This window comes from Rhipicephalus microplus, chromosome 6 (assembly GCF_043290135.1).
Source record: "Rhipicephalus microplus isolate Deutch F79 chromosome 6, USDA_Rmic, whole genome shotgun sequence".
NCBI classification, from domain to species: Eukaryota; Metazoa; Arthropoda; class Arachnida; order Ixodida; family Ixodidae; genus Rhipicephalus; species Rhipicephalus microplus.
The window spans coordinates 191,570,339-191,591,198 of record NC_134705.1 but is presented as its reverse complement, the minus strand read 5'-3'; the positions used below and the strand labels follow the sequence as shown (position 1 = coordinate 191,591,198).

At 47.2% G+C, this 20,860-nt stretch overlaps 1 protein-coding gene across 3 annotated transcripts in view; it reads right to left on the bottom strand.

The window, feature by feature from the left end:
* LOC119168157 (xaa-Arg dipeptidase-like) overlaps positions 1-19,398 on the bottom strand; it is a 43,611-nt gene extending 24,213 nt beyond the window's left edge. For 2 of the 3 annotated variants that reach the window (XM_075867349.1, XM_075867348.1), the window contains exon 1: positions 12,069-12,202. Coding sequence is in view for 1 of the 3 variants with exons in the window: in XM_037419562.2 (XP_037275459.2) it covers positions 8,571-8,881; positions 12,069-12,311; positions 13,161-13,302; positions 14,869-15,018; positions 15,804-15,949; positions 18,729-18,960 (1,224 nt within the window). In the remaining 2 variants the exon portion in view is untranslated. Of the gene's footprint in view, positions 1-8,228; positions 8,882-12,068; positions 12,312-13,160; positions 13,303-14,868; positions 15,019-15,803; positions 15,950-18,728 lie in introns of those variants that run through there. The other variant, XM_037419562.2, reaches the window with a different exon arrangement.
* Positions 19,399-20,860: the final 1,462 nt, after the last annotated feature.

Below are 20,860 nucleotides of genomic sequence, written 5' to 3'. Positions count from 1 at the left end.
CAGTGACTTAAAGAACATTTATCCTCACTTCTCCCAAATAAATTGGATAAAATGCACAATTTCCCCTTCTTTAAGGCGCAACGATTAGGCTGATCATGGAAGAAAAGAAAACAACAACAAAAATAAGCTAATTGGAGTGCCAAGCCTGTTAGTTTTTTTTTATTTGCCAAAGTACTAGTGTCACGAGATTTGTGGCATATCCTCCATGGTGGCTTGAACCAATCTCCAAGAGACTACCCAAATAATCCGTCATGGGGATAAGGCAGGGTCCCAGCAAAGCCACCCCATTCTCGAACGCGAAACCAACGATTTGCTGAAAGGCGACGACCCTCGAAACTCCAGACCATCATGAACTTTTATTCTGGCGATTTCTAGATAATTTGATTACTTTTCAAACGTAGAAGTGATGGCCTCACTTACGGCCTACTTATAAATGAGATGGCTGACACACTCGCGCGAACATCCCTTGATCTTCCGATTGTGCCAATCATGCCTCCTACAGCTTATGTTTAGAAAACTTTCCCTTCTTGAAGACTGATAAAAAATTACGATACAAAACCCAGATTTCTCGTACCTGTACTTCGCATGGAATAATAAATGGTGTCTCACGCGTAAATTGGAAGTCTCTATAACAAAATTACGTCGCCGTGTACCACCTCTTAATTTCTACTTAAACAGGTCTAGTCTGGTGTCATCCCCTCTGTGCTCAAGCTGTAACGAACCTGAACATATCGACCATTTTCTTATCACCTGTCACCGTTTCAAAAATAAAAAAAGATTGCTTCGAAATTTTATTCAAAAAACTAGGAATATCACTTACTACTCCCAATATTTTGTTTTTTGGGGCCGCTTCATTGGGACACAGTGACAGGAACCTCTGCGGGGCTCTCTGTGAATTCCTATATAGCACAAGAAGATTACCTTGCTGAGCCATTGATCAGCTCTCGAATTTTACTAGCCAATCTACTATTTATTTAGCTGTTTCACTGCAATGATTTAACATTCAGAAGAATTCCATATAACGATTACACCTCAGATATTCAGCAAATGATATTATTTCTCTCCTCCTCCACCCCCTTTCTTTTTTACATTGCGCCAAATTGATTTCACAGTTAAAACAAAGTAATCCTATTCCCTAGTCTAGAAAACCTGAAGGTAATGACTTGCATTAACCACCGGCTTCTTGGCCAATCCCCCTTAGTGGGTGAGAGCCACAAAAGAGAGAATCAAGCAAGTAAGCAATGTGCTGGGCGAGGTATCCGGCAACAGGGGCTTTTTCACTCTCATTAAGCCAAGAGGTACAGCAAAATATACGAAATTACAATATTGAGGTGATAAGTGGGGCTTAACGTCCCAAAACCGCGGTATGTGGTGTTTAACGACCCAAATTTCGACCACCTGGTGTTCTTTAACGTGCACTCTTATCTGAGCACACAAGCCTACAGCATTTCCACCTCCATCGGAAATGCAGCCGCCGCTGCCGGGATTCAATCCCGCGACCTGCACCAAATTACAATTATAATGAAGGAATGATGACAACAAGAGGGAACAGCAAGCATCATCGCAGAGTAAGGCACCACGAGATCGGCGCTCGAGCTCCTCCATCTTCCTCGTCCTGTCACTATCTTCAATCTCCCACCTGCCCGTTTGGTTCGCCCAATAAACCTCTTTACATGTGGTGGATCGTTCTGGGTAACCACATCGCCTACAACCTGGAACTCCGATCCCGCACCCTGCCGTCGACCATGCAAGTTGACGCTGCCCAACAAACAATACCTCTCGCGGCCGCTACTTGCCCCGGCCCGGTTCATCAGCGAGACCCCCCGATCTTTGCCGGCACCGAAGACCAGGACGTCGAGGACTGGCTGTCGTCATACGAGAAAGTCAGTGGACCCAACAGGTGGGATGACGCTGCTAAGTTAGGCACTGTCAATTTTTATCTCACCGACGTGGCCAAGCTGTGGTATACGAACCACGAAACCGAGTTCGCGAATTGGTCCGCCTTCAAGGAGGCCATATGTGCCGTTTTTGGTCGTCCTGCCTTACGGAAGCTACGCGCCAAACAACGTCTGCGCACACGGGCACAGGAGCCAGGTGAAACTTTCACATCATGTATAGAAGATGTGATCGATCTCTGCCGGCACGTCGATGCTTCCATGAGCGAGAGTGCGAAGATACAGCACATTATGAAGGGCGTCGACGATGACGTTTTCCAGATGCTTCTCGCGAAGTCTCCTAGCACTGTGGCAGAAGTAGTGACTTTGTGCCAAAGATATGATGAATTGCGGAGGCAACGAGCTCAGACGCGACGCTCATTCCAGACAATCCAACCAGTGACCGCACTGGACGCTATGACTGACCAGACAAACCTTCTCGCACAAATGAAAGACTTCGTGCGAGAGGAAGTGGCTCGGCAGCTTTCTCTGCTGCCTTTTGCTCAACGCCAGGAGCTCTCGCACCAACAGCCACTGCGACACCCACAACCATTGGCTCCCATGCTCCGACATGTGGTCCAGGAGCAGATTTCCGAGGCTGTGCCGGTGCCCTTGCAGCAGCCCCCCGTCAACGCGCCTCTTACTTACGCTGAGGCACTAAAGCGGCAGCAGCGACACCACCCCCCGCCGTTCCAGGGACTGCCGTATACCTCAGCCCCGACTCAGCCGTCCACCGCCTGGGTTCCTCCCATTGCCACCACAGCCTCGACTAACCCGTCTGCCACATGGACTGGTCCCCTCGTCGCCAGTACTTGGAGAACGCGCGATAACCGGCCCATCTGTTTTGCGTGCGGCGGCCCTGGCCATATCGCCCGTTACTGCCGTCGTCGCGTGCCGGGATACACAGACGCCCGGACACAGAACAGCTTCATGGACCTTTCTCCATCCCGTCTGAAAAATTCTGACCCTCAGTCAAGCTCGTCTTCACGGGAATGTCCGCGTACTATGTCTGGTCGCTCACCTTCACCCCGTCGTCGCTCCCTGTCACCCATGCGTCGTCGGCCAGCTCCTGAACACGAGGGAAACTAACCGCCGCAGTTCAGGGGGCAAGAACTGCGCTGTCGAAATGCTCAAGTCCTCGGACATTGCCGTCGAATATTGTCGAAGTTTTTGTAGAAGGCACTCGAGCATATGCTCTGGTGGATACTGGTGCTGCCGTTTCTGTGATAGACGCTAAACTTTGCCGCAAGCTCCGAAAAGTGACGACGCCTCTTAATATGATGTCCTTGCAAACAGCGAATGGGGACTCGGTTCAGCCTGTAGCCGCCTGTACTGTCCGACTGATGATCGCGAAGGACCACTACACTGTTGAGTTTATTGTCCTTTCGTCATGCTCACACGACATCATACTTGGATGGGATTTTTTATCGCGTAACCATACCGTTATTGATTGTGCAAGATCGGAGCTTGAACTTTTCCCGTTTTACGACCAACCAACCAGCCGCATTCAGCCCGCCGTACAAAAACTCGTCGTCAAAGAAGGCATTGAAATTCCTCCGACAGCAGCTGTGTTGCTCCCCGTGTTCTGTGACGGCATTAGGAACGAAGCTGCATTCTTTGAGCCATCAAGCCTCTTCCTTAGTCGAAGATCGCTTCTTCTGCCTTATTCAGCGCTCTCTATTTCTGAAGGAAACAGTGCTCTTTGCCTCATCAATCCCCTTCCGTATCCCGTCGAACTGTTTCAAGGTGAATCTCTTGGACACGTGCATGCCATTGATAAAGAACAAATTTTTACCATGCCACCAGATTTTCCCGGTGACTACGACGCCATCAGTGCCCTCAACCCTTCCAATATACCACCTTGCGAGCTTTTCGATTCATCGATTGCCGACGGACTATCGCCATCTGAACGCTCTGAGCTCCTTCAGCTGCTCTACCAGTTTCGTGAATCCTTTGACGTTGCTCAACCTACCCTTGGCCGAACTTCCAGTTTTTTCCACTGCATCGACACAGGTTCCAACGCGCCAGTACGACAGCGACCATACCGTGTTTCCGTCACGGAACGTCAGGTTATCACCGAATACGTTGACGATATGCTCAAGCGCGACGTTATCCGACCTTCCCAAAGTCCATGGGCATCACCTGTCGTTCTTGTTAAGAAGAAGGATGGTACGATTCGCTTCTGCGTTGATTACAGGCGCTTAAATAAGATCACTCGCAAAGACGTATACCCTTTGCCCAGGATTGATGACGCCCTTGATTGCTTACAAGGTGCCGAGTTTTTTTCGTCGTTCGATTTGCGTTCGGGGTATTGGCAGGTGCCCTTAGCAGATGGTGGTCGTCCAAAAACAGCATTCGTGACACCGGACGGGCTATATGAGTTCAATGTCATGCCCTTCGGCCTCTGCAATGCGCCGGCCACATTCGAGCGCATGATGGACTCGGTTCTGCGGGGTTCGAAATGGAACATATGCCTCTGCTACCTCGACGATATCGTCGTCTTTGCACCCGATTTCGCAACACACCTTGTACGCCTGAAACATGTCCTCACGTGTCTGAAGAATGCGCAGCTCCAACTGAATCTCAAGAAATGCCACTTCGCTGCTCGGACGCTCACCATTCTCGGTCACGTCGTATCAAAGGATGGTGTTCTTCCCGACCCGGCTAAACTACGCGCTGTTGCTGAATTCCCCAAACCAACGACTGTAAAACAGTTACGCAGCTTCGTAGGATTGTGCTCCTACTTTCGTCGGTTTGTGCGCAACTTTGCCTCCATAATTGCCCCTTTGACCCAACTTTTAAGCAGTGCCGACGACATCTCATCATGGTCTTCCGAATGTGATCACGCATTTACCACTCTTCGCCGTCTCCTGACATCACCGCCTATATTGCGCCACTATGATCCCACGGTTGCAACTCAAATCTATACAGACGCCAGCGGTGTCGGTCTCGGTGCAGTTCTCGCTCAACGCAAGCCTGGATCTCCTGAGTATGTCGTCGCCTACGCCAGCAGAACGCTCAACAAGGCTGAGGTAAACTACAGTGTTACCGAAAAAGAGTGCTTAGCCATACTTTGGGCAATTGTGAAATTTCGCCCATACTTATATGGCCGCACCTTTGCTGTAGTTACAGACCATCATGCCTTATGTTGGTTGTCGTCGCTGAAGGATCCATCAGGTCGCCTTGCTCGTTGGGCTCTGCGACTTCAAGAGTATGACATCCGCGTCGTGTACCGTTCCGGCCGCCGATGCTGATGCCGATGACATGCCGATGCTGATGCGCTCTCGCGATCGCCACTGTCGACTGAGGCTGCCTCTATATCTTCTATGGAACACGCGCTGTCCGCTCTTGACATCGACACAATGACCTCTGCACAGCGCGATGATCCATGGATAACTTCGCTTCTGGACGTCTTATCTGGGGTACCGACACTTCCCATCACTCGAGCAATGCGACGCCAGGCTTCGCACTTCACCATTCGAGGTGGCCTCTTGTACCGGCGCAATTACTCACCAGACGGCAGGAAGTGGCTGCTCGTTATTCCCCGAAAGCTGCGCTCTACAATCTGTGCATCATTTCACTCCGACCCGCAATGTTCTCACGCCGGTGTCTTCAAGACCTACGAGCGTTTAAGGAAGCGGTACTACTGGCGTGGGATGTTTACTTTTGTTCGACAGTTTATTCGCGGCTGCCACGAGTGTCAGCGACGAAAACGGCCACCGAATGCAGGAGCAGCTCCACTACAGCCGCTTGCGTGCCCTGACCGCCCATTCGATCGCGTCGGAATCGACCTTTATGGACCACTGCCATTGACCACAGCAGGTAACCGGTGGGCTATCGTTGCTGTAGATCACCTGACACGGTACGCCGAAACCGCTGCTCTTCCTACGGCGACCGCTCAGGACGCCGCATCTTTCATCCTCCATCGGTTTGTGTTGCGTCACGGCCCTCCTCGCGAGCTCCTCAGTGACCGGGGCCGTGTATTTCTATCCGACGTAATCCAAGCACTTCTCCGTCAGTGCCATATTGTACACCGGATGAGTACTGCTTACCACCCTCAGACGAATGGCCTGACTGAGCGGTTTAATCGGACCCTGGGTGACATGCTCGCGACGCATGTGGCATCTGACCAAACGAACAGGGACCTGGTCCTTCCGTTTGCGACCTACGCGTACAACACCGCTACCCAAGTCACCAACGGCTTTTCTCCATTCTACCTTCTATACGGACGTCAACCATCGCACACAATTGACACTTTGCTGCCATACGCACCAGATGTATCTGAGTGCACGACCGTGTCTGAAGCCGCCCGTCACGCCGAAGAATGCCGCCAACTAGCGAAGCAGTTTACTACGGCTGACCAGCAACGCTAGAAAAAGGCCCGCGATGACGACCACCCTCCTGCCGCCAAGTTCGCCCCTGGAACCCTTGTATGGCTGTATGTACCACCCTGTGCACCGGGTTTGTCTACCAAGCTACTTTCAAATTACCATGGCCCATACCGCGTGGTAGAGCGCACATCGCCCGTCAATTACGCCATTGAACCGTTCACGCCACCCGGTGACCGTCGTCGGCGTGGACACGATATTGTTCACGTGGACCGCTTGAAGCCATACTTCGACCCGCTCGTTCCTACTTGTTAGATCGCCAGGATGGCTTGATCCTTCTCGACGGGGGCAATTATAATGAAGGAATGATGACAACAAGAGGGAACAGCAAGCATCATCGCAGAGTAAGGCACCACGAGATCGGCACTCGAGCTCCTCCATCTTCCTCGTCCTGTCGCTATCTCCAATCTCCCACCTGCCCGTTTGGTTCGCCCAATAAACCTCTTTACACAATGTTGAATATACGATATATCATAAAAGTAGGCATTGAGTTTAACATATGGACAATTTTGAATGAATACGGAAGTTTGAAAGAAAAAAAGAGCCCGGGTAATCAGCTTGCTGAAACAAATTACTCAATCAATATTCCAATGAGCATGATCATCATCGTAATCAAATGTTTTTATGAAACATGGCATTGCTAGTTGAATGGTCGATTCCCAGAATGGGTTGCGCTAGGTAATGAGGGTCTACAGCACAAAGAACAAGTAACGCACCAAGCCTTAACGTTGTTAGAACTTTGAACATGTAAAGGAAATTTAATGATAGGAATTAAGGGACACTTCCAGTAATCTATTTCTCTGTTTGGTGTGTAAAACATCGTTTGCGGAAACTAGAAAGAAGACGACGGAAGGGACTCTTCTTTCAAGTTTGCGCCAACGATGTTTTACGCAGCTACACACCAACTAGCCCGACAGCATACGTCAGTGAGTTCTTTGTTGGGGTTTCTACAAAATTTTCAACTTTCCATACTTTCTCTCTCCCTGTCGATTCAACAAAATATAAAAAAGCGATGCGCAGTAGGGAGCCGTGACAAGAGAATAGGGTGGAAACACAGGCGCCCTAACCCTCCATTATCCTAAAATTCCGTCGTAAGAATTTATAGGACCCCTCAATTCTTGGCGATCTACAACAGTAGGTGTGAGCCACAGCAGAAGGTGAACAAGAACAAAGCTTTCTCTTTTCTTGTCTCTGTTCCGCACTGCGCCCCAATTGTCGCATTTAGAATGGATCGTGCAAAGGGTTCGAGGTCGATGGCAGGTACCGCAGTGGTTCTTTGCGGTAACTGGCTCCCCGCCGTGGTCCACATTGCCGATCTTTGCTAGTGAGGAGACGCTTTCTTTGAGAGACAGAACGAAGGTTCATTTACATGACGAGAAGGGTGAAACTGTACCGAGATTCCGCTCAACGAAAGAGTTGTTCGCGTTGGTTCCGTCGAATCCCTCGTAACCCGACCGCAGCAAACTGCCGAGCCCACCTGCAGGACAGCGTCGTGGTTTTCGCTTCCGTCCGGGTGCCGAAATCGGAGAGAAAGCCATCTCGCAGACTGGCTCACACACAATGGCGTGTGCTAAGACGAACTGCCGGGCCAAACGTAACAATGGTCACCCACTAGCCCAAATGACCGTTTTGCTACATTAAAAAAAATGTCTTCTAGTGGTTTTTTTTCACTGCACCTTTAGGTAGAGAGGACGTCATGAAGTCAGGTCTGCGTAATTAAAAAGTAGAAGTGCCGAATGCGACAGCGTAACCACACTGAAATTGGGTGCTCGCGATGACAGACATGAGTACGTAACACGCTGCTTGCCTGCATTTTTTCTTTATTGTAACTCGCAATATATATGAAAAAATATAAAAATGATACAGTAATCTATCGCTTCGCGCGATGCCATTTGTAATTAGTAAGATAACTAATTTTTGCACTGTATTCCCTTTTCGTGCATAAAGAACGAACTATTGGAAGCTCGTGCACCTGCGACGACCTCCTCTTTTGAGGCGACCATTTCGGCCCGGTATGTATCAAGGCTCTATAAGCCCATGGTTCGGTGAGCCCGGATAGTGGGACAACTGGGGCGGGTTCTCGGCCTCGTTGCGGCCCTTGTTCACAATGAGAACATTGGCATGTCGCTCCTCCGACTGGCCTCATTGAAGTTGTTTTACGAGGACAGCTGAGAGTGTTATAGGCGACCGATGAGAAGACTAATCGTGTACAAGTCCCACACGATCGACCATGGCAGTAGCAAAGGGTTCACTTAGACGGCGCACCACGGGCGACCTTCCAAGTCTCGAAGTCGCTCCGGGCGCGCGCCACGAGTTCGGGGTCGGACATCAGGTCGAGCGCGGTGAGTGCGAGGATCTTGGCGACGCGTAGCGCTGCCTGGTGGGCGTCGTCGGTCGCCGCTGCCTTGGCGAACGCCCTCGTGTGGTGCACGGCAGAGCCGCCGCCGCCGATGCCGAAGCTTGCGTGCAGCGTGGGAAGCACGTACGAAACGTTCCCCGCGTCCGTAGAGCCGCCGGTGCGGATGGTGACGCCCGGCAAAGCGTCCGCGAACGACACACCTGTGGCCACGGTTAACGGACAGCAAGCGGGGCGGGTTGAGGGCAGGTTTCCTCCACAAGTATTTAGGATCAAGGTTCATATTTTACCAAACAGCGCCGCGAAACGAGACACACACACAAAAAAGAACATTTACAGAAGTTTTTATAATTTTTCTGGTGTGTAATTTTTTGAAATTCGTTGTATTGTGTACAGTTCCGCGGCGCAGTCTGTTGAAAGACAATACCGCAGGAACTCGTCCAACTTTCAACAAGGACGTTGTGAGGGAGGGGAACGCCCCATGAGCGTATTTTCATCATCAAAACACACATACACGCACTTAACATACATGCACACGCATACATACACATTTGCACAAATTTTACTTATTTGTTCATTTTTACCTGCTGCAGCCTCAATGAGGCTATTGCAGAAGTGGAAGAAACAAAAAACAACAAGAACAAGTCAACATTCATCAACAGACTTCCAGAAATTCTGGAAGGGGTAGAGAACGAACACTGCCGGGCAGTGAATTCCAGGCTTCTATAGGTGAAGGGAAAGAAGCAGTATTTGAACTTGTCAGCGTGGGTGAAAATAGTTGCGATGTTAAGGGCATCGTCTCTCCTCGTAGACGAAGATTTGTACAATTTAAGGTATGATTTGAGAGTGCTGAAGCGAGAAAAAATGATTGAAATGTGCAGAAGTTTTAGGCATTTAACATGGCGACGTTTCGCGATTGTAGTGACACCTGTAGCTGGGGAAGGCTTTGAAGAAAATAGCCTGTCATATCTTTTGCATACAAAGCGCACAGCTGTTTTTTGAACGACTTCTAGTTTTTTGATGTCACAATTCTGATGGGGGTACCAAACCCCACTACCATATTCGAGAATGGGTCGAATAAGTGTTTTGTAGGTAAGCAGTTTGGTTTCCTGAGCAGAAACACGGAGCGTACGGTGTAAATAACATAAGCTTCTAAGGTATTTGTTTCATGCGAAATCAATATGTTTGGACCATGATACATCGTGCGTCATAAAGATACCAAGGTACTTCCAACAACCTGCACAAACTAACATTGCTGAAACCGTAGTCAAATGTCAACAGATAAATGACGTACATACCTCTTCCGTGAAAAAAAAATTAAGTCATTAGGACTTACGGGTTCTCCCTTGAACAATGTTGGGGCCCACCGCGAACAAATATACGCTTCACAAAAAGTCCACATTCAACCCACGCAACTACTCTAAGTTAAGTGAAATCGGACAGGAACGAAAGTGATGGCGGCCAACTCATTCACTGCGTTCGGAATGAATGGATGGATGTAACGCGACCGTAGTAAAAGAAAAAAAAAAACGTTTGGCGAATATTACACAACGTGAAAATATTGACACTACATTTTATCGGTGCCGTGAATACAAAGTACAAAAAAAGAATACCCCACAAGAGTCAACTTTTTTTAGACTTTTCGTATTGTTAGTCAAAGACGCACCTGTGCTGACAGCCTCGATAAGCTAAATGGAACACGTAACAGAAACTATGCGTTATGCAGCCTCTAACTTTATGGGGATGGGATGGCTTCCTATCTCAAAAATCGCCACTGCCACTCGAAACTGACAAGCTATGAATTTGTCACATCTGTCGAATAGGGCAAAAACAGTTGGTCCTCGTTTTCTGGACGGAAATAATCACTTTCCCCGCGAAGCCATCCTGAAGCGCCGAAAAGATGACTGTTAGTAAAAAAAAAAAAACTTGATAACCCCACCTTAAAATAAGTTATATCACACAGGACAGACGACAGACGAAGATGGTATGGGTAATAGTGCTATAAGTGCTACTTTCTTCGCCGGTCGTCTTGCCAACGCTCAGGGCTCTTCACACACGCAAAAAACACAGTTTCGACGCCAGGGAGAAGATATGAACGTGATAGAAACAAATTGCAGTGTATAAAAGGTGACACTACCAGCTAACGCCCTTGAATCCCATCTAGCGTAACTACAAAACGCTACCGTAAATGAATTCCTCGTGGGGAAGCGGTTTTCATTCTGTCCGTCGCCTCAACGTGAAGTAAACGGGCCGTTTGCTGATGCAGGCTAAGTTAGCGAACGGGCCGGCGCCAGTGACCACACATGAATTATCAAACTGCCCAATGGCTGCTCGAGCAACGCAGCCCTCTCTCTCGGCTTCACTTCATGCTCCTTCGCTCCGCCATAGACGAGCGGGTTGTTTTCGCTCTGCTTGAGGAGCAATTGAAGGTAGGCCTCGCACGTGGCGTGATGTAGTCACTTGTGCCCTCCGTGCGACGGAGATGGTCTGTTCGTTTCGTCCCTGGTTCAGCAGCATTCGTATCGCCAGTGTTCACGAGATTTTTACTCGCGTGTTGAACACACGCTGCCCATGCTATCAATTTGAAACTTTAGACACAAAATGACAGCAATGGTAGAAAGGCGTCTCGTAGGTATCTATCATCACTCTTAAAATAAAAAAAAATTAAGAATCTGTCCAGTGCGAGTGGAGTTACAAATGTTTGTCGCATGCTGCAATTGCATTATCTCTTCTCCCGTCCCGATGGAAGCGTTCGAAGCTAAGCAGGGAGGTGTGGCAGGGCAAAGAAACTACCGCGCCTCGCGACCTTAAGCACTTTTTTTGCTTCGAATACGCGGCTTTTGCAGTGTGATCATGCACACGTGGACAAGTAGCGGCCTCCTGCGGCTATCTCGGTAACTTGAATTTTAGGTCACAGAAGCACAGACGATTTTTCGCTCACAACCAACGGGGCCGATGCCGGCGGCGAGTTTTCTGCAACACGAGCTCTTTAACGCTATCGCGTTAATACTGACCACCAATTGATCCTCCTCCTTGTACCGCGTACTATTCAACAGCATGGATCAGATTTGGGCGCACGTTAAAGAACCCCAGGCGGTCGAAATTTCCGGAGCCCTCCGCTACGGCGTCTCTCATAATCATATAGTGGTTTTGGGACGTTAAACCCCGCATATCAATCAATCAATCAATCAATCAATCAATCAATCAATCAATCAATCAATCAATCAATCAATCAATCAATCAATCAATCAATCAATCAATCAACAGCATGGAACATAACGTAAGGGGTCGTTGTACAAGTCAAGCCCATCAGAGGCTTTTTGACCGTCACCCTCAGTATCCCGAATGTTGAAAATAGATAGAGTGAAAAAAGTTTCAAAACTTTCTTACCAAGAGCCTCGCCGTACTTCCTGTAGGTCTCGATAAGGGCTTCGTTGTGGATGAGCTCCTTGTACTCCATGCCTTTGTCGATGTCGATTCCACAACCCGTGGCCCGTGCGGCCGCCTGGAAGCACTTCTCTGCTCGCGCGACGAGCGCGTCCTTCTCGGTGTCTTTGGGTGCCCGGACGTGGTAGACCAGCTTGCTGGACTCGGAGGTGACGTTTGCTCGTTCGCCGAACTGCTTCACGACGCCTGCATTGTGTTCGCAAATAAATTACCGCGTACAACCACGAATAAACAACATGGCCATGGAGTATGATGCAATGTGGGACTTCGGCATAGCTTTACACCACCCGAAGTACTTTAACGCACCCTTAAACCTAAGTACAGAGGTCAATACACTTGTCCATAACGCTAATGCGCCACGTTCCTGCGTGTGTTAGCGCACTCCGGTGCCATGCATAGCGATAACAAGTAGTTTGAGATAGACCCCGCCTGAGAATTCATCCTACGCGGCAATGCAGTCTACCGATCAGGCTTTTTGAAAACAGGGGTAATCGGCAAACGGCGTCAATTTTGCCCAGAACGCATCGTTCGAGTGTTCTTGCAGTTTGCCCCCACCCCCCTTAAAAACGCGGCTGCCGTCCAGATTGTGACCGAGCGCTATAAAACCAATTCTAAGTAATTAACCATTCAGCGCTCAAGGAAATGGACTTTTAAGCCGTTATAAGTGGGTCATTAGCTTGCTATTGTAGCTGAAAAAACAACAACAAAAGAAATGCAGCTCTCCTTATCAGTGCTTTTTGAACAACGGAAAACCTTTTCTGCTTTTTTTTTTTGAGAAATTTACCCGCAATATGGCAGAACACCAAACAAGACAAAGTCAGGGGCACATTGAGGCTTCAAGCGTTGCGAAGTCATCGAAAGAAATGTCGCAGGCACCAATGCCTCGAAGAAGAGACTTCTCTTTTAATAAGCCTTCTTGTGGAAACACACCTCCTCGCCTACCATCTCTCATACTCCATGAGTCTGTTTGTTCAACATAGCGCGACAGATGTCGCTCAAACCGACGTACATGTGCCAGCCTATACCGTAACTTACCAAGTATCCTATCGGCTGGCTTGGTATGCTGTCGCAACATGGACATGTTGATGTAGGCTGCGACCGCAGCGTCCTGGGCGTTCAAACCTTCCCAAGGCGAGTCTGAACCATGTGCCGCCTTGCCCTCGTACCGGACGTTGAGCTGAGGAACGAGAGTCCATCACGGCAATAAACTTGCATTGTGCGCCGATATTTGAAGTCTCGTCACTAAACAGTGGACACAGTAGTACATAGTTTAACCGTAGAAGTCGCAGCGTTCCGGAACAAACTGAGCTGATAATAGTAGGATGAAAGCCATAACTCACTCGTTCTGTGAAGAGGTTAGAGGAAATGTGGCGTCCTTCGAGTGGAGAAGCAGGAGGAATCAACATTATTTTCTGAATATTTCATATGGCCCTGGCCTCCCAGCGGCTTCAGGTGTTGTGGACAGCAACTATTCTGGCTCAGGGAAATTCTGATATTCCTTCAAAAATTCTGGTACCCTCCCCTCAAGACACGGTCTGTATACACAGTGGCCAGTTTTTTCTAACACAATCTCTCCACAGTCTTTCAAAAGGTCTGATGTACGCCGATCCTCACCAGCGACTTTGCCTATTTGCAATCCCTCTAATTATTTTTTTACTTTCTCGCTATAGTTATGGCGGGATGTGCGATTCATTTCGATAATTGCTGCTTCTTACGTGATCATACTGATTGTCTCGGCTATTGCACAGATCTCTGTAGAACTCCTCTGCTACCACTACTATCCTATCCATATCTGTAGTGATTTTGTCCCTTAATGCATACATCAGATTTTTTACCGATGCAATGTTTGGTCTTCACAGCTTTGTGGCTTCTTCTGTGCTTTAGAGCACGCTTAAGTTCTCTCAATGTTGTACCTTCTTACGGCGGCTACCTTATGCCTATTGATTATGTCCATTTTTGTCTTCTAAGCTCTATTCTGTCTGTTGCAATTGAGGCTTTTATGGCGTGACGCTTCTTAATTAGGTTTTAGTCTGCTGAGATAGTTTCCAAGTATCATGTCTAATGACTTCTATTACACACTCATTAGTTTTAATTGTGTGACTCCTTGATGATACTACAGCGACTGGAATCTACACTACCATGACTTCAGGCTACAGCGCTAATTCTGGTGAATTCACGCGCCAGTACAAACAACTGTCATGACGTGAGTTACCAAGACATTCAGTTTGGCCTCTTGTGCGTCCCCAACGTAACACCATGAGTTGAAGCGGCCTTGGAAACGCCACGATAACTTGCGCCTGATGAGACGCTCACAAAGTGTCGAGACTTCAGAGTACAATAGGAAGCGAAACTAGCTTTCAAAAACATACTAAATACTTTTTCAGGGTGCAGTCATGTTTACCAGTACATTTTAAGGACTCTCGAGGGCTTGTGCACTTATCTGACACAAAAACAAAAGCGACATAAAGCGTTCGTGTCAGTACGCCATTATGCATTGCAGAGAGTGCTACATGTCCCACTTTTACGAAACGGCTGTATTCTGAAGTTTCTCTAATCGTCTTCATACTGTACTCACCTCATTAGAGTACCAAAAAGCTAAATACAACATAAAAGACGAATATTACATCACGTTAAAGCCACTTCAAATACTCCTTGGTAAAATCAGCATGGCTCTCGCACCAATTGACGTCACAATTTCATCAGCCGACAAAGTAATAAACGAATTAATCCGGCCGATCCTTACTTGGCGCCGGGCGTTGACGTGCATCTTGAGCCCGTCCTGAAGACCCGGGTGTGCCATGAGGGCCACGTCGATGTCCTTGAAGGCTCCCTTCTCGAGCAGCAGTACCTTTCCCCCGGCGCTCTCTTCGGCTGGTGTTCCAAGGACGACCAACTTGCAAACGAGAATATTTCACTTGGTTCATGTCGACTTACTGTATAGTACGTTATACTACATCACCAATCAACAACCTAATAAGCTGATATATCGATATCCAAGAAAATTCAAAACAGGCGAGGAAGAAATTCGAATTCAGCACTCTTGAATGTTGCGGCGGAGCCCCTGCGCAGAGTGTTGATGTATAAAGGTGTGGATTTTCTTTTAATAGAGCCGGTTGGTGGTTTGTGCCTGCTCTCGTCTGTTTCTTCCTGTGTGTTGTGTTACAGTTGCGTCCTCACAATGGTTTCTATGTCAAAGCGCCAACTCGCTCAGCAGTCAACTATTTTGAAGACAGACAAACGGAGAGACAGACAGAAAGATTATAGATAGATAGATAGATAGATAGATAGATAGATAGATAGATAGATAGATAGATAGATAGATAGATAGATAGATACATAGACAAACGGACAGACCAACAGAAGCTTCGCCCCACTCATAATCATTCACTCCGTAGATATGCTGCGATTTTTTTTTGCAGTTCTGCCACCCACGTGAATTTCCTGGTGACTCTGTCACCCGTATCAGATTTCCTGTCATTCATATGAGTTTCGTGGCGGTTTTGTGCTACGAATGCGTTGTTCCCAATTATCACTTTCGTAGAGTACGTGTTGCATTTGTGCCACCCGTTACAGAAAGCGTCTAAGCGACGTGCCTATTCCGCACATTGCGTACTTGTGCAAAGCTGCCACATGCGACCCACGGGCACTCCATGTTTCTCGAAACCAACGAGCACATACCTTGCCGCCGATGGTGTTGAAATTCTTCATGGCTTCCGTGACACCCACAGCAGCACCCATGGATGCCTCGGCGATCAGGTTGTGGCCGCAGCCATGGCCGATCTCTGGAAGGGCGTCGTACTCGGCCATCAGGCACACCGTGGGACCTTCGACGATGAAACAGGTTTAGGATATAGGCAATTAAACGTTTCATTTTTGTGACCGTTCCGAACAGGCCAGAACAGTGACGATGTGGGGTTTAACGTCCCGAAACCACCATATGATTATGAGGGACGCCGTAGTGGAGGACGTCTGAAATTTTGACCACCTAGGGTTCATTAACGTGCACCCAAATCTGAGCACACAGGCCTACAACATTTCCGCCTCCATTGGAAATGCAGCCGCCGAAGCCGGGATTCGATCCCGCGACCTGCGGGTCAGCAGCTGAGTACCTTAGCTACTAGACCACCGCGGCGGGGCAGGCCGCAACAGTAAAGAACCGGAAAACTTCAAATATTAAAGATAACCTTGACAAGAAAGAGATTGGAGTTTCATTGCAAGCGCGAAGTCATGAATGTAACAGCGAGAAATTTGAATGTTATACGATGTAAGGCTAGCAGCTGACTTTTTGAACATTCCACCTCACGTAACTCTAAAAAAAACGCGGGAGCATTTAAATACCATAGCTCCAAAAGGCAAAACGACTAGAGTGCTGCTGCCTCCGCGCGAAGTAGGAAGTGAGGAGATAGCAAGTATGAAGTATGAAGGAGTCGTCTATACTGACTTCTGTAGGGATAGCAAGGGCAACAGCGTGTGCGATCACACCCTTTTGTATACAACTCTTTCTAGGTTGCGGAGTGGCAGCGGTGACGTATTTCGATTGGATCCGAGTATCCGTACAACAGCCGTCGCTACTCAACAATGCATCAGCCTATTGATGGCATCGCATAACTGCCACCTAGCGGCTTACTAAACATTGGAAGCAGAATACCGCTGTTTGCTTCCATCTGTCTCGTTGTGCGGGCAGATTTTGTTGCGTCTCATTAAACCCGTGACGTAGCCAGGGAGTGGCACACTGGGCAGGTGCCGCTCCCGAAATGTCTTTCTGCTATTGGACACGGAGCACAAAATCCTATCTAACCCCACTCGCCTGCCCGGCTGCCGCTTCACATCGAAGATGTGCCCCCCCCCCCCCCCCTCCCACCCGAAAGAAATTTCTGCATACGCCATTTCACGAAACAACGCCATTTTTTTTTGTTTGAAACGTACCAGGTCAACCGATGGATATAAAAATTGTGTGGGTTGCAAGGCTATCATTTGCCCCCTTTCAAATATTCAATTTTTATGAAGGCGCAACTGATTATGTCGCCATAGCAACGTTCTGCAGCTCTTACAATTTCAGCGTATTCAAAGCTGCTGTTTTACAACAGATAGATTTGCTAGATGCCTCAAATTTAACAACCAAATAATCACCTTAAGCAAAGCAGAATCTTAACAGATTTTCTCTTTACTTAAAGTACTTTACAATTTACAGTAATAACGTTGCGAAAATGTGAAAGTAAGAAGATAATTATAATTGTTATTAAAGCGAGCCCTAACTATATGATCAAAAATACGTATTTACTTTTTAAAACAGTCTTCAGTGTAACGTACTTATCTTCAATGCACTTTTCCAGTGCTCGAATGACATTACTAAGATACGCACCTGCAAAGTACGTCTGATTTCTAAGCTAGACAACACAATGTCAACGACAAACGGCCTTTAAAAGTGACAAGGATGATATAGGCACTTGCAGGAAGAGTACAAATAGGCTTGATTGATTTGTGGGGTTTAACGTCCCAAAACCACCATATGATTATGAGAGACGCCGTAGTGGAGGGCTCCGGAAATTTTGACCACCTGGGGTTCTTTAACGTGCACCCAAATCTGAGCACACGGGCCTCGACATTTCCGCCTCCATCGGAAATGCGAGTGCAAATAGGCTCGATAAACACGACAATCGACTGCAGAAGTGTGCAGAAGACTGGGTGGAAAGATGAGCCCAGATCCACTCATAATAAACGGAACTGGCGATTCTTATAAAAAGAAAAAAGATCCCATCGTTGATTTCCAGCAATAGAAGTAGTTAAACTACTGTGTAAAAAAAGAACACTCTAAAACTAAACAAGGAATATGTTTAGATTGATTGCTATATAATAGTTTGAATACTAGTGTTGCTAATTTCACCACTATAAGCTTATTAATACAGGAGAAGGATCACGCCAAAGTTTTACATAGCTCACTTTAATCTTCGCGCGTGACGCGACTGGTTTGACAGCCTCTTTTCCGCATTTGTTGACAATGGGTCCATTAAATTGCTTGAGACGTGCTATCTTATTTCGGTGGTCACTTCCGACGATGACGCACTTAATGTTTACCTATTAGTAGCAACGTAAGACCTAGCTAGAAGACGTGGTCAAAACGTGTGACGTCACAGCCTTTGGCACGGAAATCTCTGGGTGGCGTCACTTGCCGCAATTTTTCTTTGCACATTTTCTCGTTTTCCAAGCGTCTTTTTGCTGTAAGCGTGGTGATATTGAAATTGATGATTGATATGTGAGGTTTAACACTCCCCCCCCCCCCCCCCTAAAAAAACATAAGAATATGTGAGACGCCGTAGAGGATGGCTCCGGAAATTTCGACCACCTGAGGTTCATTAAAGTTCACCCAAATCTGAGCACATGGGCCTACATCGTTTCTTCCTCCATCGAAAAGCGCAGACGCCAACCGGAGATTTAATCACGATATCGAAATTGCGAAAGAGTGATTAAGTAATAGGATAAAAATATTTTTTGCGAAAGAGTATATTGGGTAATAAGATAAAACTATGTTTTTGTTTCATTACTACTCACGTAACGTTAGTGTGCAGCATGTGGCCACAATATCCCGCACGTATCCCGACTCACCATCGTTTTTTCCAGGGGCGACAGCCTCGGCTCTGAACGCCGTGTCCAGGAGGTAGTTCCTTTGAACCTTGAGTCCTCGTACCTCAAGAAACCGAGTCAGCAGGTCGTGAGACTTGACCTCCTTGAACGCCAACTCCGGATTGTTCCAGAGATCCATGCTCAGCTGGCGAAGCTGACTGGCGCTTTCGTCGACAGCCTTGCAGACGGCGGGCGAATAATCCGCGCCGGCCATCGCGGGGCACGTCGGTCGGAAACGGATTACGTCTTGGGAGCTGGGAAAGAAATCGCGTCCGAAGTATACGACTAGAACGAGAGTGCCAACGAAAAAGAAAAGCAAGTTGTTGGCGATGATAGCAATGGTGTGGCATAAACCCACAACGCGAGATCGACAGAAAAAAAAGAATAATGAAAGTAAGTGAGTGAGTGAAACAACTTTATTGACGATCTGGCATAAAAGGGGAAGGGGTAGGGGGACTAAAGCGAGACACTAGCGTGCTCGGACGTCCCGGAGCAGCAACCTACTCGCGTCAAACCACTGATGTATGCCAACACTGCAAGAAGGCGCGAGCCACCCAGAGACACCTCCTCTGGCACTGTGCACCACCGCCGGGTAACCAAGAAGTAATGCCAACTGCCATAAGCAGCAAAATTATCAGCCGAGAACCAGGCAATCAAAGAGACGTGGTCCAGCACGTGCTTAGCATCCTGGAACGCCAGCGGCCGAAAGTGGCGCCCCCATAATGAAAGTAAGAAAAAAGTTTTCTATAATATTCGCACGAAAAACACGGACGCAGTTGTGTGATAATATTCTTCAGCGGTGGCGCACGGCCAGTTTCGATCCATAGACTTCCCTTCATTGCCAATAAGGGTTGAACATTATGTTGCATCATGTCGTAATCAATAATTAGTTAGAAAAACACTTCTAGCTATTTCGTTTGCGAAGCTACGTTCAAGTTGAGTGATTAATTGCTTGATGGCCCCTTTATCCAGGCTTAACCGCATCAACTGTTATCTTCGCATTCTCCGTTTTAAGATATTGCCGCATATACGCATTTCATGCGGTGTGTTATTTTATTAAACCACTAAACGTACTCCAACGTAATGTTCACTTTGATGAATACCGGAAAAACACTCCCAAAGCAATTTTAAAATGTGATGAAATCCGACACGTACATCGCAATTTATTCGGGTCAAACAAACATACCTGCCTGATCAGCTTCAAAATTTAACTTATCCTTATTGCAATCACGCTTATTTTTTATTATTTTGTTTTGCGCTTTCTTTCTCCTTACATTTGTAGTGTTTTCTTTTTTTTATTTTTCTTAAATTACTTTTTAGTAGGCAACAATGCGGTTACCATTCATGGGTTACTATACAAATTCTTGGTTCATCGCCAAGAGTGGGTACGTGCCACATTTTTCAGGCTACATGTAAACAAAAACAAACGAAAGCAGCGTTCATATTTTTTGTGTGTATACGTACATAAGATTTTTAATGAATTTATTGTTTTTTAACTTTAGCCTAATTAATCGTTTTTAACTTTAGCTTTTCTACTCATGTTTTCTCATGTGCCAGAGTTCCCTCTGTTGTTTGGTAAATTTCCTTTCCCATATAACACTATTCATAGCTTTATATAAGTTTAAATGATCACTGTACTTTTTGCCGGTCCGACAGTGGGTGCGCAAGAAAAACAAGGGTATATATACTTACATTGATAGCGTTGTCATGTTGTAGTTCCACAATCTCCACTGACAATATACTTCTCTGTTTAATTTGCCGCACTGCAGACGTACGCCTAGATGATGTATTAATACACGTGATATTGTTAATAATACCGTGTCGCAGAAAATGTTTGCGGCGTTGTTCTCGAGCGAAAAAAATCCTGCTAAATGGGGAGAATGAACGTTAGGGCTCAAGCAAGAATCAAACCCGCGCAGTCCGAGTGGCAGTCAAGTGTTGAAACGCAGAAACGCACTAGTGCTTTAAGCTGCTTCCGATGTTTCATCACCGAGATGACCCACTTGTGTCTACCACGTAGAAAAGTTGCAATGCGAGGACGTTGATGTGAGAGTGATAACATATAGTGCGTTCATACGTCTTCACATTCATATTCACATGCATTCAATTACTTC